Source organism: Suillus paluster (genome assembly GCF_016628075.1).
Source record: "Suillus paluster strain FC165 chromosome Unknown EDB91scaffold_28, whole genome shotgun sequence".
NCBI lineage: Eukaryota > Fungi > Basidiomycota > Agaricomycetes > Boletales > Suillaceae > Suillus > Suillus paluster.
In genome coordinates, this window is record NW_024537588.1 from 164,906 (window position 1) to 179,195 (window position 14,290).

General features: G+C 47.1%; 3 protein-coding genes across 3 annotated transcripts; all 3 read right to left on the minus strand.

Annotated features, from left to right (window-relative positions):
• Positions 1 to 367: 367 nt before the first annotated feature.
• EDB91DRAFT_383353 (uncharacterized protein) lies at positions 368 to 2,139 on the minus strand. Its single transcript, XM_041327065.1, has 14 exons — positions 2,078 to 2,139; positions 1,950 to 2,024; positions 1,867 to 1,899; positions 1,715 to 1,811; positions 1,636 to 1,664; positions 1,553 to 1,574; positions 1,455 to 1,487; positions 1,323 to 1,399; positions 1,214 to 1,268; positions 1,066 to 1,155; positions 895 to 1,005; positions 785 to 825; positions 703 to 728; positions 368 to 646 (listed from the first exon to the last, which is right to left on the minus strand). Exons 2-14 carry the CDS (start codon positions 1,962 to 1,964, stop codon positions 496 to 498), a joined length of 780 nt encoding a protein of 259 aa, XP_041176837.1. The 5' UTR covers positions 1,965 to 2,024; positions 2,078 to 2,139; the 3' UTR covers positions 368 to 495.
• A 1,025-nt stretch (positions 2,140 to 3,164) lies between these two features.
• EDB91DRAFT_383888 (uncharacterized protein) lies at positions 3,165 to 3,865 on the minus strand. Its single transcript, XM_041327067.1, has 4 exons — positions 3,641 to 3,865; positions 3,473 to 3,585; positions 3,306 to 3,402; positions 3,165 to 3,253 (listed from the first exon to the last, which is right to left on the minus strand). The coding sequence occupies exons 1-3, from the start codon at positions 3,804 to 3,806 to the stop codon at positions 3,355 to 3,357; spliced, it is 327 nt and encodes a 108-aa protein (XP_041176838.1). The 5' UTR covers positions 3,807 to 3,865; the 3' UTR covers positions 3,165 to 3,253; positions 3,306 to 3,354.
• Positions 3,866 to 4,570: 705 nt separating this feature from the next.
• On the minus strand, positions 4,571 to 6,734 carry EDB91DRAFT_383925 (uncharacterized protein). The gene is made up of 14 exons (XM_041327068.1): positions 6,390 to 6,734; positions 6,262 to 6,336; positions 6,179 to 6,211; positions 6,028 to 6,124; positions 5,949 to 5,977; positions 5,866 to 5,896; positions 5,774 to 5,806; positions 5,642 to 5,718; positions 5,530 to 5,587; positions 5,381 to 5,470; positions 5,210 to 5,320; positions 5,100 to 5,140; positions 5,018 to 5,043; positions 4,571 to 4,961 (listed from the first exon to the last, which is right to left on the minus strand). The coding sequence occupies exons 2-14, from the start codon at positions 6,274 to 6,276 to the stop codon at positions 4,811 to 4,813; spliced, it is 792 nt and encodes a 263-aa protein (XP_041176839.1). The 5' UTR covers positions 6,277 to 6,336; positions 6,390 to 6,734; the 3' UTR covers positions 4,571 to 4,810.
• Between the last annotated feature and the right edge of the window lie 7,556 nt (positions 6,735 to 14,290).

Genomic DNA, 14,290 nt, shown 5'->3' on the forward strand with positions numbered 1-14,290 from the left:
CAAAGTCTTGTGAGTGAACACTATGCTACTAGCAGCCTCAACAAAGTGCGGACTTTCTCCTCAAGGCTCTTTACTATGCGAGAGGGGGTTACGCTCGCTGGTAGGATGATTGTCTATTTCGAAAAATGAGTTGCGACATCGATGCAGGATGCCAGGAAGTTCAACTTGCTTATTGCCGACGTCATTCAAATTGTAAAATAGTGACGTCCGTGTAATGGCGCTTAATTGCATAGCATACATTGCCTTTGTGTTCGCTCGAGTCTCGCGCCCCCGACAACCCAGCAAACCCAATCCTAGATCCACTCATCTACCGTCGCTCACAGCGGAAGCTCGACACTAGTCGATAGTAAATTATGACAGTACACAGACCATAACCACAAGTTCAAGATCATCCAAAGCCACCAAACCCAGATCGAGCAGCAGAGGCTGCATTGACCAAGCTCACTTCGCACAGTGCAAACTCCAACAACGCCGAACTAGCCAGGCGACAAGGTATCATGCCATATCATTCGCAGATGACACGTTGGATGGAGGGATGAACTCGAGACTTGACACGGGAGCGTCAGAGCCGTGTACGTGCTCGTTAATTTGCCAGAGCTGGAGGTGCATGCGCAAGGCAAGAATCGCCAGGATGATAAACTGGAAACTGTGTATGGGTGTGTTGTGAGTAGGAATGTGCAGAAGGATTTTGGGAGTACGTACTCTTGGAACATGGCATGGTACTGGTACTGGATTTGAGAAATATCAATTACTCAGTAATACAGGGCTTGAGTCGTTCACGCACATGGACCGTAAATGATGTAACGACGTTCGCGCCTGAGAAAACTTTCCGAACAAGGACCATCATTGATGAGCACGGAAATTGTCTAATAACATATGTATGTTCTGACTCACACAAACCGCATGCATAGTAGAATATATTATGCTTGACCAGAATGGCGTACAGAGGACTGTCGGCCGTCCGCCAGCTCTGTATAGCACGTATGAGCGTGAGGGAGATGAGTCCTGGAAAGAGCATCAGGAGTCAGCGTGCGTCGGTGTATATGCCTGATCCCGGCAACACACCTAGTTCAAACTGAAACAAGAGAATATATGGGATGGAGAGCCTGCCATTTAAAAAGCAACCTGTCATGCCCGGGATCACGCCAGTCGCATCTATGAAAGTGGAGAGAGATGTGTGAATGGCGTTAGGGCGAAAGCGGGGACTGCGTACATGGTGCAATGACATCATTAGAAAGGGAAGTCACGATAGATGCTACAAAGGTAGCCTAACCAATAAATCTATCACGAGCTTGAGGGTGCGGTGAGGGCATGAAACTCACAAAAAAGGCAGTCAGCATGGCCGCGAGCACATATCTATTGTTGTTCCAGAGCGCATATGTTCTGAGGATGAAAAAGGCTGGACGAATGCGATCAGGAACGCGCATACTATATCGCGGTGAAAGTAGACATACATTCGGAGCAAGTGACTGATAATATGCCGAAAGCTGTGAAAGCGCAGCGCAGTGTTCAGCAATTTGTGACGTGCATACATTATGTACTATGCACGTGCCTACATCAATAAAGCCCAAGATCTGGCATTTCTAGCGATGTCACGCAGTAAGCAGTCAGCAAGTCCACTGTACGTTCACATACATTAAAGTCCCCGGTCGGGGTGAAGTTCTCTGAAAACTACATGTCAATTCATGGCGATGCATGCTGGAGCTGAACGCACGATATAGATTTATGACGAGGAGAAAAAAGGGCATGATTCGTGTAACGATATAAAGGCTCTTTATCCTGGTCCAGCGCGATCCGAGGAGGAACGTCCACTTATATCGTCATCAGTACCAAAACGAAGCCATATATGATGAACAAGTGTAACACCTCTTCGACAAATGAACAAGCATAATCATAGGTCTGGACAAGTGACTTTAACAGCAGACAGAAACATATCAAGACAAGCCCACCCAGAATGTGGCCATCGACGCTGAGCTGCGTTAGGACAAAGGAGCGGTTCAGACAGAGTACGCACTGCATATATACTGGTGACATGGATCATCAGTGTATATTTTATATTGACAGAAAAGAGACGCACTGTGTAAGTCCGCATGCTCTTCGCCACTGTGGCATCATGATCAGCCAAATACCCTGTCTGCATTCGGTCGAGAGGCTTTGTTGAGGGAGGGATTGTGCATCATGCATCTTCTTATATGAATGAGCTGGTAACCTGTCAAGATTCCGAAAGATGCGCATTGGCGCCAATGGCCATTACCAAAGGCTTAACTTCTGATCGTGATGGAGCGTTTGATCGGCTGACAGAAGTTGAAGCATACCGTGGACGGAGTGCAACCTGACGAAAGCTATGGAGAATTTGCCCACCTTCAAGTTATGCCACGAGAAAATAGTAATGTTCTGAAAGAAAATACCTGATTTCTCAGATGGCAAGTCGATAATCTAGACTGGTATTAATCTCTTCGAGTATCATGATCACGGTGTGATTTACGCTACCAAGACAGCATTGTGTAATGTGTGAACGAAGATGGTCGTTCCTGTACATCAGCAAAACACTTTTTTTCCCACCACCAAAAAATGGCTCGCCACAGCTTGGTCCCCTCTGCACAGCTCTGTACAGGACATTGTAGTTTACTGATGTAAGTAAGCGCTTTGGTCTTGCCGCATGATTATGCCCATTAATCATTGCTTTATGGCCAAAGATAAAATATATATGGACTAATACAGGCACAGCAGCACAACCATATTTTGGTTCTAGCCCACGCATATCTCACTCGAACACATCAAAGGGCAACTTCCAACCATTGCTCGGGTTGACCACTCTGCGGAGGGTGCAAAGCTGCCGCTTCCTCCAGCTTCTCAAAGTCCTCTAGCGGGATTTCAAACACTAGAAGGCGTAAGTGAATACTACTGTCAGCACCAGGGAGGTTTAGACTTTCTCACCATGTTCTCTACAATCCGGGAGGCCGTTACGCTCTTGGGCAGGACGATGGTCTATTTCGAAAGGTGAGTTATGACGTAGCGATACATGAAGTTTAACATACACCGCGCTGGACGCTCTAGGAGATAATGACCTGAGCGGGTGTGATCCCGAGTTTGGATGCAATGTCCTTTACCTATCACAGACTGTTTAGACGACGGTTTCCAGTTCTCGGGATGTAAAATGGTACCTCAGGGACAGCGAGAGACTTCCCGACTTGAATGTTGCTACCAAGGAGAGAGAGTACGCCTCAAGAAGAAGCCCGTTCTCCTTCGACCACTACGAATCCCTAGTCAGTTCGAGCACACTACCCACGGCGCCAGAAACATACCTTCAACAGCTCGGGTTGAGGGTTCCAGAAGAAGCTAAGCTCGACCTGATTAACAGCTGGCTGGTACTTCAGTTTGTTCGCGGCCAGATTCTGGATCCTGTGTTGGAAAAAAAGTTGTTATTAGGTTCATATATTGATTGGGAGGGAAGGTGAGAGGGAAAACGCACCCGTGTACCGCGCTGAACAGGCATATTATACCGATTTTCTTGATCTTGCCATCGAATACCGTCGTTCAGAGGTTGAGACGGGTTTGGCATGAACAACAAGTATATCTGACCCTCTATACGTGTCATTGAATATAATCTCGCATATAAAGTCGGAAAGTGACCTCATACCTTGAGGTTTATCGATAAAAGTCCAGTTGTAGGGCAAGTTTTGAGAGGTTGAGATGGCGCGGAGAAGCATGTTAGCGGCTGTTTCTAGGGAGACGTTTGGGTGAAGCCCAAAGTCTTCGGAGTATTTGAGGATGGGGGATTCTTGTTGCATTTGTTGGAAGGACATTCTGGAACTGGTTTTGGGGTATTGAACTTGACAGTTGCTCAATTGCCGAGGCGTTGTTTGGTTTCAAAGCTGTTGCCAAACAACTTGAAATGTATAGCCGCCGGATGGGGGTTCTTCCACTATCTGCGACGTTGAATACATATCAGCCATTCAATGCTGATCGCATGCACTGAGTCTAGGATGGTTGGTATTCGATATCATATTTCTACTGCCTCGCGCTGCTCTCTATATCACATAGATTTTTCATCAGTCCGAGTATCTTGAAGTTTGGCGGTCGATGTTGGTCGGACAACGGTCCTTCTCGCTAATGATTGTTTTAAGCAAAGTAATCATCGATGCGAAGGATGCTTTGCGGCCTGGACGACAAGATATACATGCACAGCGGTAACAACACCTTTTTATTCCAGCCCACGTATATCTCACCGCCCGTCGAAGGCAACTTCCAGCCCGTGCTCGGGTTGACCATTTTCTGTGGATGGTGCAAAGCTGCCGCTTTCTCCAGCTTCTCAAAGTCTTGTGAGTGAACACTATGCTACTAGCAGCCTCAACAAAGTTTGGGCTTTCTCCTCAAGGTTCTTTACTTTGCGAGAGGGGGTCACGCTCGCTGGTAGGACAATTGTCTATTTCGAAAAATGAGTTGCGACATATTGATGTAGGATGCCAGGAAGTTCGACGTGCTTATTGCCGACGTCATTCAAATTGTAAAATAGTGACGTCCATGTAATGGCGCTTAATTGCATAGCATACATTGCCTTTGTGTTCGCTCGAGTCTCGCGCCCCCGACAACCCAGCAAACCCAATCCTAGATCCACTCATCTACCGTCGCTCACAGCGGAAGCTCGACACTAATCGATAGTAAATTATGACAGTACACAGACCATAACCACAAGTTCAAGATCATCCAAAGCCACCAAACCCAGATCGAGCAGCAGAGGCTGCATTGACCAAGCTCACCTCGCACAGTGCAAACTCCAACAACGCCGAACTAGCCAAGCGACAAGGCATCATGCCATATCACTCGCAAATGACACGTTGGGCAGAGGAATGCACTCGAGATTTGACACGGGAGCGTCAGAGCCGTGTACGTGCTCGTTGATCTGCCAGAGCTGGAGGTGCATGTGCAAGGCAAGAATCGCCAGGATGATAAACTGGAAACTGTATGGGTGTGTGTTGTGAGTAGGAATGTGCAGAAGGATTTTGGGAGTACGTACTCTTGGAACATGGCATGGTACTGGTACTGGATTTGAGAAATATCAATTACTCAGTAATACAGGGCTTGAGACGTTCACGCACATGGACCATAAATGATGTAACGACGTTCACGCCTGAGAACACTTTCCGAACAAGGACCATCATTGATGAGCACGGAAATTGTCCAATAATATATGTATGTCCTGACTCACACAAACCGCATGCATAGTAGAATATATTATGCTTGACCAGAATGGCGTACAGAGGGCTGTTGGCCGTCCGCCAGCTCTGTATAGCACGTATGAGGGTGAGGAAGATGAGTCCTGGGAAGAGCATCGGGAGTCAGCGTGCGTCGGTGTATATGCCTGATCCCAGCAACACACCCAGTTCAAACTGAAACAAGAGAATATATGGGATGGAGAGCCTGCCATTTAACAAGCAACCTGTCATGCCCGGGATCGCGCCGGTCGCATCTGTGAAAGTAGTGAGAGATGTGTGAATGGGGTTGGGGTGGGAGGGGGGGACTGCGTACATGGTGCGGTATCATCATGGACAACAAGGGAAGTCACGATAGATGCTACAAAGGTAGCCTAACCAATACATCTATCACGAGCTTGAGGGTGCGGTGAGGGCATGAAACTCACAAAAAAGGCAGTCAGCATGGCTGCGAGCACAATTCTATTGTTGTTCCAGAGCGCATATGTTCTGAGGATGAAAAAGGCTGGACGAATGCGATCAGGAACGCGCGTACTATATCGTGGTGAAAGTAGACATACATTCGGAGCAAGTCACTGATATTATGCCCAAAGCTGTGAGAGCCCAGCGCTCAGCAATTGTGACGTGCATACATTATGTACTATGCACGTGCCTAAATCAATAAAGCCCAAGATCCGGCATTTCTAGCGATGTCACGTAGTAAGCAGTCAGCAAGTCCACTGTATGTTCACATACATTAAAGTCCTCGGTCGGGGTGAAGTTCTCTGAAAACTACATGTCAATTCATGACAATGCATGCTGGAGCTGAACGCACGATATAGATTTATGACGAGGAGAAAAAAGGGCATGATTCGTGTAACGATATAAAGGCTCTTTATCCTGGTCCAGCGCGATCCGAGGAGGAACGTCCACTTATATCATGACATCAGTATCAAAACGAAGGCTATGATGAACAAGTGTAACACCTCTTCGACAAGTGAACAAGCATAATCATAGGTCTGTACAAGTGACTTTAACAGCAGACAGAAACATATCGAGACAAGCCCACCCAGAATGTGGCCATCGACGCTGAGCTGCGTTAGGACAAAGGAGCGGTTTAGACAGAGTACGCACTGCATATGCACTGGTGACATGGATCATCGGTGTATATTTTATATTGACAGGAAAGAGACGTACTGTGTAAGTCCGCATGCTCTTCGCCACTGTGGCATCATGATCAGCCAAATACCCTGCCTGCATTTGGTCGAGAGGCTTTGTGGCGGGAGGGATGCACATCATGCATCTTCTTATACGAATGAGCTGGTAAACTATCAAGGTTCCGAAAGATGCGCATTGGCGCCATTGCCAAGGGCTTAACTTCTGATCGTGATGGAGCGTTTGATCGGCTGACAGAAGTTGAAGCAATTAGCATACCGTGGACGGAGTGCAACTTAACGAAAGCTTATATGGAGAATCTGCCCACCTTCAAGTTATGCCACAAGAAAATAGTAATGTTCTGAAAGCAAATAACTGATTTCTTAGATGGCGAGTCGATAATAGACTAGTATTAATCTGTCCCGAGTATCATGATAACCGTGTAATTTACGCTACCAAGACAACATTGTGCAATACTATTGGTTACCACTCGCTCGTGCAGCACCACATTTCGTGCAGTCACGCAAATGTCACGGAAAGTCACGGAGTAGTCACACTATCCGATTTCGCAGTCCGCTCGACACGCTGTGGATTAGATATTAGGAAGATATTTACGAGTGTACCAGTGGCTAGTATGTAGTAATCTAATTGAATATGTATTGCGAGTTGCCGGAGTAATGAAAAGGGAGACTATTAGGATGCCCAGACAGCAATGGCTGTGATGATGTAGATATGACAGGCATCAGTGAACCGGTGGACAAATTAGAAAGACATATATAACAATATATTGTACATAACGACCAGCATCAGCATAATTCTGCTATGGATCATCACATGGTCTTGTTTGACCTTATAAAGGAAAGGAGAGTTCCTGATTTTCTTACACAAGTTTGGGATCAGGAAGAGACACTCACACGACTCAAACTCAAACTTAAAGGAAAGGCGGAGCAGAAGTTAATGATGAGCCTAGAGAGGCGACAGCTAGCAAGTTGGAAGGGCGTATTGATCACTTCGAAGCTAAGAGTAAACATCAGTAACGTGCAGAGAAAGACAAGGTGTCCGTCAAGTGAGTGAGAGTGAATTTAAGTCCTGCAAAGCTAATAGTCAAGCTAGAAGAATCATAGCTGTCAGAAGTAACCTGTCACGAATCCCAAATACGAACCATTTTTCATTTCTCGGTTTTCCTTCGGCTACTTCTAGTACCCGAGCCGGTCACGTGACTTCTCGTCATAGGTCACCCGTTGCTTCTCCGATTGGCTCCCCTACTCCACGGGCTAGAACAATCTCGCTTCCTAAAGAAGAACCGGTCAGATCTTGGGTTTCTATTTAGTAACCGTCTTACTCAGTTGCTTATATATCATGATGTCATACTTACTCATCCGCAGTATTGTACGACTCTGTTCTCATTGGCTGATTTCTTTTGTACCCAGATATCTCCAACTCAATGTTATGTATAAGAGTAGGGTAGTTAGCGTAAGAGCTCCTTAGACTTAACCTCTTTGTTCTACTGTTGTAGTGACCTAGACGTCAACGCTCAATCTATCCTGTTGCTCATTGTCATCTCAGACCGAGTCCTAGTGGTTGTGCACTCACCTTCAACATTATTGTTGGACGTTGGTCATAACATTAGGTTAAGTCTATCTTACCACTCCGACTCAAACTTTGTCTTGGACGTCACCGTTCTCGACGAACTTCATCGTGCTATTCTGCTCGAGAATATTCTCGCGGATTACATTTTGTGTTCACTCATCATTTCCCTGATGCGCTTTAGTATATCAATTTCTTTATGTTAGTCTTTTAGTAGAAGTGGACCAGGCCCTCGTCTTACATGAGCTGCCAGTTCATAAGGATCAGTGACTTTAGGTCCTGTTTCCATACATCTGCAGTTAGGCCCAAAACCCTGCCAACTGTACGCTACAAATATCTGCTTTCTTACGTAACAGAACGGCACTCGCGGGTCTTACAAACCCTAGTACATTACGATAGGAACCTAGGGTGCTAAAAGTAGACCCAAAGTTCACCGCGTCTTTCGTGAACTCCTCTCGAGTTCTTTTAGGTTGCCGAACCGCTACACGTGTTGCATTCGCACCTCTGTCATCATTGCCCCGCTGTACAGATCCCGTCTAGTCGCGGCTAGAGAACTCCACCTCCACACTGTTTCCTGTCTGGATACCTCTTGCAGATTCTTCCATGTCCGAGAATCTAGGAGAGCCTGGGACGCACGTTTCCGAAGATACGGAAATAGCGATAGCACCGGCAGTCGTGCCGCCAGCAGATGTTCCGGACAGAGCGAGCATCCTCTCCCCAATGCCGTTGGCATGGCACAACCCATTGGGCCCAGCACCTGCAGGATCATCCACCACCCCAACCGCAGGCCCTTCTGTACCCTTCGGCATCTCAGGGCCCAGGGAGACTACCATCACCCACAAGAGCATTTCGGACGCAATCCAAGCCGTCGTCGAACAAGAAAGAAGGTACACCAGGCAGTTCATAGACGATCTGCAGAAGGAGATCAACGAGCTGCAAGCAGGCCTGGTGCACACGGACAACGAGATCGACTACCTGAAGATCAGGACGAGAGATCTGGAGAACTCCTTGACTGTGGCGGAGAGCCACATCTCGGTTTTGCAGAACTCACCTATGATGAGGATCCCAGGCGCTACATCTGGGACCTCAGGTTCTGATCTGAAGATGGCAAAACCAATGGACTTCACGGGCGAAAAGAACTCCATTGACATCGATACCTTCCTCACCCAGCTCGCTATATATTTCACCGGTTATCCAGGAGCGACAGAGCAGCAGAAATGCACCTGCCTCGTTTCTTTTTGTCGCGGAGCAGCAGCCAAATGGGCGGAAAGCATTACCCCCATGGCGCTCAGCGGTCATCCCAGGTCCTATGACAGCATCGTCAAGGACATGAGGGTCATGTGGACCGTCGTCAATAAGGAGGAGAAGGCAGCAAGAGAGTTGGAAACTCTCCGACAAGGCACTCGTACCATCGGAGAGTATATCTCCCTTTTCCGTCAGAAGCTCGCCTTCTGTCATTTCTCCAACTATGAACTGATGTGCAAACTCCGTCATGGATTGGACCAGCGAGTCAAGAACTACCTGGCTAACATCCATCCCAACAGGAAAGACACCCTGGAGGGATTGATCAGGGAGGCGCTCCTAGTCGGGCAGAACCTCAAGGAGCTTGACGACGAGAGGAAGATGAGCTTCACACAGCGACAACCTTGGCGAGGCTCCGCTGTTCCACCTGCACCAGCTGGAGCACCCAAGACCACGTCTCAGGGAGGAAACACCATGGACATTGACGCAAACAGAGCAGGAGGCAGACCCCGGCCTCAAGGACAATAGGGAGTACCATTCAAGTGCTATCGCTGCAGAGAAGAAGGGCATATGGCCCGTAACTGCACAGGAAAGCCACTCGACACCAAGGGCAAAGGACCAGCTGTCCGCGCCGGCAAGGTGGAAGAAGTTCCAGTGGTGAAAGCACTCACCCTGGAAGATATTAACTGCATCATCAACGAGAGGATCTGCCTCTCCAGTATGTACAACCCAGCGAAGAAGGAGGAAAAGAAGGATTTTTAGGGAGATCGAAGTCGACTGCAGACTTAGATCAGAGAAATCGTTTTTCCATTCTCGGTGACTCAGCAATTATGTTTGCAGAAGTATCAGAAGTTTGTTCTGGGAATAAACGAGACCATTTCTACTTGCCAGTTATGTTGGAAGGGAAACACAAGAAAGCAGCTGTCAATGCTCTAGTGGATTGTGGAGCAACGAACCTTTTCCTCAGCAAAAAATTCGTAGAAAAAAATCAAGTTCAGATTAAGCAGTTGTTGCAACCAATGTCGATCCGCAACATTGACGAAACAGACAATTCCGCCGGACCAATTACGCATTACGCAGACTTAAGGCTTACCATAGGGGATCATAAGGAGGAAGTAGCCTTTCTGGTCACAGACCTAGGATCCGATGATGTTATCATTGGGATAGATTGGCTACAATTCCACAACCCCAGTATCGATTGGAATGCAGGGAAGGTGGCATTAGACCGTTGCCCGGTTAAATGCCAGGAAGCCAAGGTCAAGGACAAAAAGACCAAGGCAAAGAAGTGAACAGCCATGAACTGTTCGATCCTTCCGGTGTTGCCTGATTTGATACCGGCAGAAGATGACGAAGATGAGGATATCGAGGAAGCCTCTATCCATCATTGGGTTCAGTCGAACAGCCTCAGCTCTAAAATGCACAGACATGTGGGTACTATACCTGCCAAGCTTGAGGATGAAGAACAATCGGACCTTGCTACTACTGTTGGTCAGAAGGTGCAGATCAAGAAAGTCGAGGATGAGGATTCATCACAGAACGTGTGGATCAGGTACAAGAGCTCTGTAGCATCAGAGTTAGCGCAGCAGGAGGAGAAGAAGAAGGAAAAGAAGCCTGTAGAAGAAATGGTGCTGGACTGGCTCCATGACTACCTTAAAGTCTTCTCCGAAGAAGAATCTACTTGATTCCCCGAGTCTAAGAAGTGGGATCACAAGGTAGACCTCAAGGATCCTACTAACCTTCCCCCCAATGCAAAGGCATATCCCCTGTCCCCCGCCGAAAATGACACATGTGAGAAGTGGTTGAAGCAGGAATATGATTTGGGACGACTGAGGGATAGCGAATCCCCAGTAGCAGCTCCTTTCTTCTTTGTTGCTAAGAAGGACAGAAAGCTCAGACCCGTCATGGACTATCGGAGGTTGAATGAGAAAACCATCCGAAATGCATACCCTCTCCCTCGCTCTCAGGATCTTATCGATTGTCTCTCCGGTGCGAAGTTTTTTTCAAAAATGGATGTTTGATGGGGCTATAACAATATCAGAATGAGAGAAGGGGACCAGTGGAAGGCCGCCTTCAAAACTCCCTTTGGACATCACGAACCAGTCGTAATGTACTTCAGCATGACAAACTCCCCAGCTACCTTCCAAACTATGATGGACCAAATCTTCCAAGATCTAAAGGAAGGCAAGGTCGTTGTAGTCTACATCGACGACATCTTGGTCTTCACCAACGGTGATGTAGAGAAACATCGGAAGGTGGTGCGCAAGGTACTACAAAGGTTGCAGGACAATGATCTTTATCTCAAACCGGAAAAGTGTTCCTTTGAGAAGAAGGAAGTGGAATTTCTCGGTTTGATCGTCAAGGATGGACACGTCTCTATGGATCCGGTCAAGGTTGAAGGAGTTCAGGAATGGCCCACTCCTACCTGTGTCAAGGACATTCAACGATTCATGGGATTTGCGAACTTTTATCGTCGATTCATTCTCGGTTTCTCGAACATTGCCAGACCCATGAATGAACTCATCAGGAAGGATGTACCATGGGAATGGATGGACAAACAAGAGAAGGCTTTCAAAATGCTGAAGGACAGTTTCACTTTCGCACCAGTGCTAGTCATGCCAGATGTGAATAAAAAACAGAAGATCGAGAGTGATGCATCTGACTATGCCACTGGTGGTGTACTTTCTCAGTTGGAAGAAGACGGACTATGGCACCCAGTGGCCTTTTTCAGCAAATCAATGCAAGATGCAGAGCGTAATTACGATATTCACGACAAAGAACTTTTAGCCATCATCCGCACATTGGAGGAGTGGAGGCATTATGTGCAAGGCACACCTCATCCGGTAGAGATCTGGACGGACCATAAAAACCTTGAGTACTTCATGACGAGCCAGAAGTTAACTCGCAGACAGGCAAGATGGTCCTTGTTCCTTGCAGAGTACAACTTCACTCTGCAACACAAACCGGGAAAGGTTAATGACACTGCCGACGCTCTGTCCAGGAGGCCAGACCACAGAGGGGGGGTAGAAAACGACAATTCCAATCGCGTGCTTTTGAAACCCGAGTTTTTTCATATCAAAGCCACAAAAAGAGGTCAGATTCTGATAGAAGGAGAGCATTCGCTGTTGAAGCATATCAGAAACTGTACCGATTTAGATCCGGAAGTCCGAAATGCTATCGAAACTCTGAAGAAGGCCCCCGTGCAGTTGAGAAGGGGATTGGAAGAGTGGAATACGGAGGATGGACTTATTCTGTTCAGAGGATTGGTCTACGTTCCCAATAATAAGGAAATTCATCGCTCAGTGCTAGAGATCTTCCATGACTCGCCTGCAGCAGGACACATGGGACGTGCCAAGACTCTTGAACTTGTCTTGCGGAACTATTGGTGGCCCCAGATGCAGAAGTGGGTCAATGACTACGTAGATGGATGTGATCGATGCAAGCAAACAAAGGTGCTACCATCAAAACCCCATGGACCTTTGAAGCCGAACGAGGTTCCAGAAGGGCCATGGCAGACCATTAGCTGTGACCTCATCACCGATCTACCCACCTCCCAGGGCAAAGACAGTATCTTGGTAGTTGTTGATTCTAAGGGAGTCGCGGACTTATTTCTCAATCATGTGTGGAAGTTACATGGAATGCCGAAGAAGGTGATCTCGGATAGGGGAACACAGTTTGTGTCCAAATTCATGCAGGAAGTCTCGAAACGACTAGGAACCAAGTGGTCCATGTCAACAGCATATCACCCACAAACTGACGGACAAACGGAACGAGTCAATCAAGAAGTTGAACAGTACCTACGACTCTTCACATCCTACTGTCAGAATGATTGGGTTTCTTGGCTTCCAATTGCTGAATTCACACATAACAACTCAGTAACCGTCACTGGACACTCCCCATTCAAATGTGTCTATGGCTATAATCCCGAGTTTACGATTTCCCCTAATTCTTCCCACACGATTCCCCATGCCGACCAGAGAGTAGCTGAGATGAAGGAGGCACAAGAAGAGATGAAAGCAATGCTGGAAATAGCGAACAATTGAATGAAGCGCTTTTACAATCATAAGGTAAAAGACACACCAGAATTCAAACCAGGCGACAAGGTATGGTTAGACGCGACAAACATCAAACAATGCCGTCCGAGCCAAAAATTGTCCGACCGCCATCTTGGACCATTCGAAATCGAAGAGAAGACTGGCGAGCTAAACTACAAGTTGAAGCTCCCGGTTAAATATCGCATCCACCCAGTTTTCCATGTATCGTTACTCACCCCACATCAAACCTCTCAACTCGTTGATCGCCCGCCTCTAACGCGTCCGCCGCTGGAGATTGTTGATCAAGTCCCAGAATATGAAGCAGAGCAAATATTGCAAAGCCGCCTATACAGGCGCAAGTTGCAGTATTTAGTAAAATGGAAAGGATATGCAGAAGCAGAAGCAACATGGCAGTCAGAAGAAGATGTGAAGAACGCGCCACTCATAGTAGCCGATTTTTATGCAGAAAACCCTAATGCGGTTAAATCGGCGCAAATCTCCGCTTCAATTCTAACCACCCCTGATTTCCTCGAATGGAGACAGAACAATATACGACCCTCTTACATTCGCGAGGACGCTCATCCTAGAAAGGGGGTAATGTCACGAATCCCAAATACGAACCATTTTTCATTTCTCGGTTTTCCTTCGGCTACTTCTAGTACCCGAGCCGGTCACGTGACTTCTCATCATAGGTCACCCGTTGCTTCTCCGATTGGCTCCCCTACTCCACGGGCTAGAACAATCTCGCTTCCTAAAGAAGAACCGGTCGGATCTTGGGTTTCTATTTAGTAACCGTCTTACTCAGTTGCTTATATATCATGATGTCATACTTACTCATCCGCAGTATTGTACGACTCTGTTCTCATTGGCTGATTTCTTTTGTACCCAGATATCTCCAACTCAATGTTATGTATAAGAGTAGGGTAGTTAGCGCAAGAGCTCCTTAGACTTAACCTCTTTGTTCTACTGTTGTAGTGACCTAGACGTCAACGCTCAATCTATCCTGTTGCTCATTGTCATCTCAGACCGAGTCCTAGTGGTTGTGCACTCACCTTCAACATTATTGTTGGACGTCGGTCATAA

Bases quoted from the DNA above. Each gene is read 5' to 3' on its own strand.
- EDB91DRAFT_383353 (XM_041327065.1), bottom strand. The intron at 1,812-1,866 runs GTGTTACACTTG...TGACGATATAAG, and splicing joins CTTGTTCATTTGTCGAAGAG to TGGACGTTCCTCCTCGGATC. The intron at 1,575-1,635 runs GTATGTGAACGT...TAGAAATGCCAG, and splicing joins CCCCGACCGGGGACTTTAAT to ATCTTGGGCTTTATTGATGT.
- EDB91DRAFT_383888 (XM_041327067.1), bottom strand. From the start codon at position 3,806: ATGTCCTTCCAACAAATGCAACAAGAATCCCCCATCCTCAAATACTCC. The intron at 3,586-3,640 runs GTATGAGGTCAC...TGACACGTATAG, and splicing joins TTTTATCGATAAACCTCAAG to AGGGTCAGATATACTTGTTG. The intron at 3,403-3,472 runs GTGCGTTTTCCC...TTTCCAACACAG, and splicing joins CTGTTCAGCGCGGTACACGG to GATCCAGAATCTGGCCGCGA.
- EDB91DRAFT_383925 (XM_041327068.1), bottom strand. The intron at 5,471-5,529 runs GTACGCAGTCCC...CTACTTTCACAG, and splicing joins CCATGATGATACCGCACCAT to ATGCGACCGGCGCGATCCCG. The intron at 5,044-5,099 runs GTGCGTGAACGT...TCTCAAATCCAG, and splicing joins TTACATCATTTATGGTCCAT to TACCAGTACCATGCCATGTT.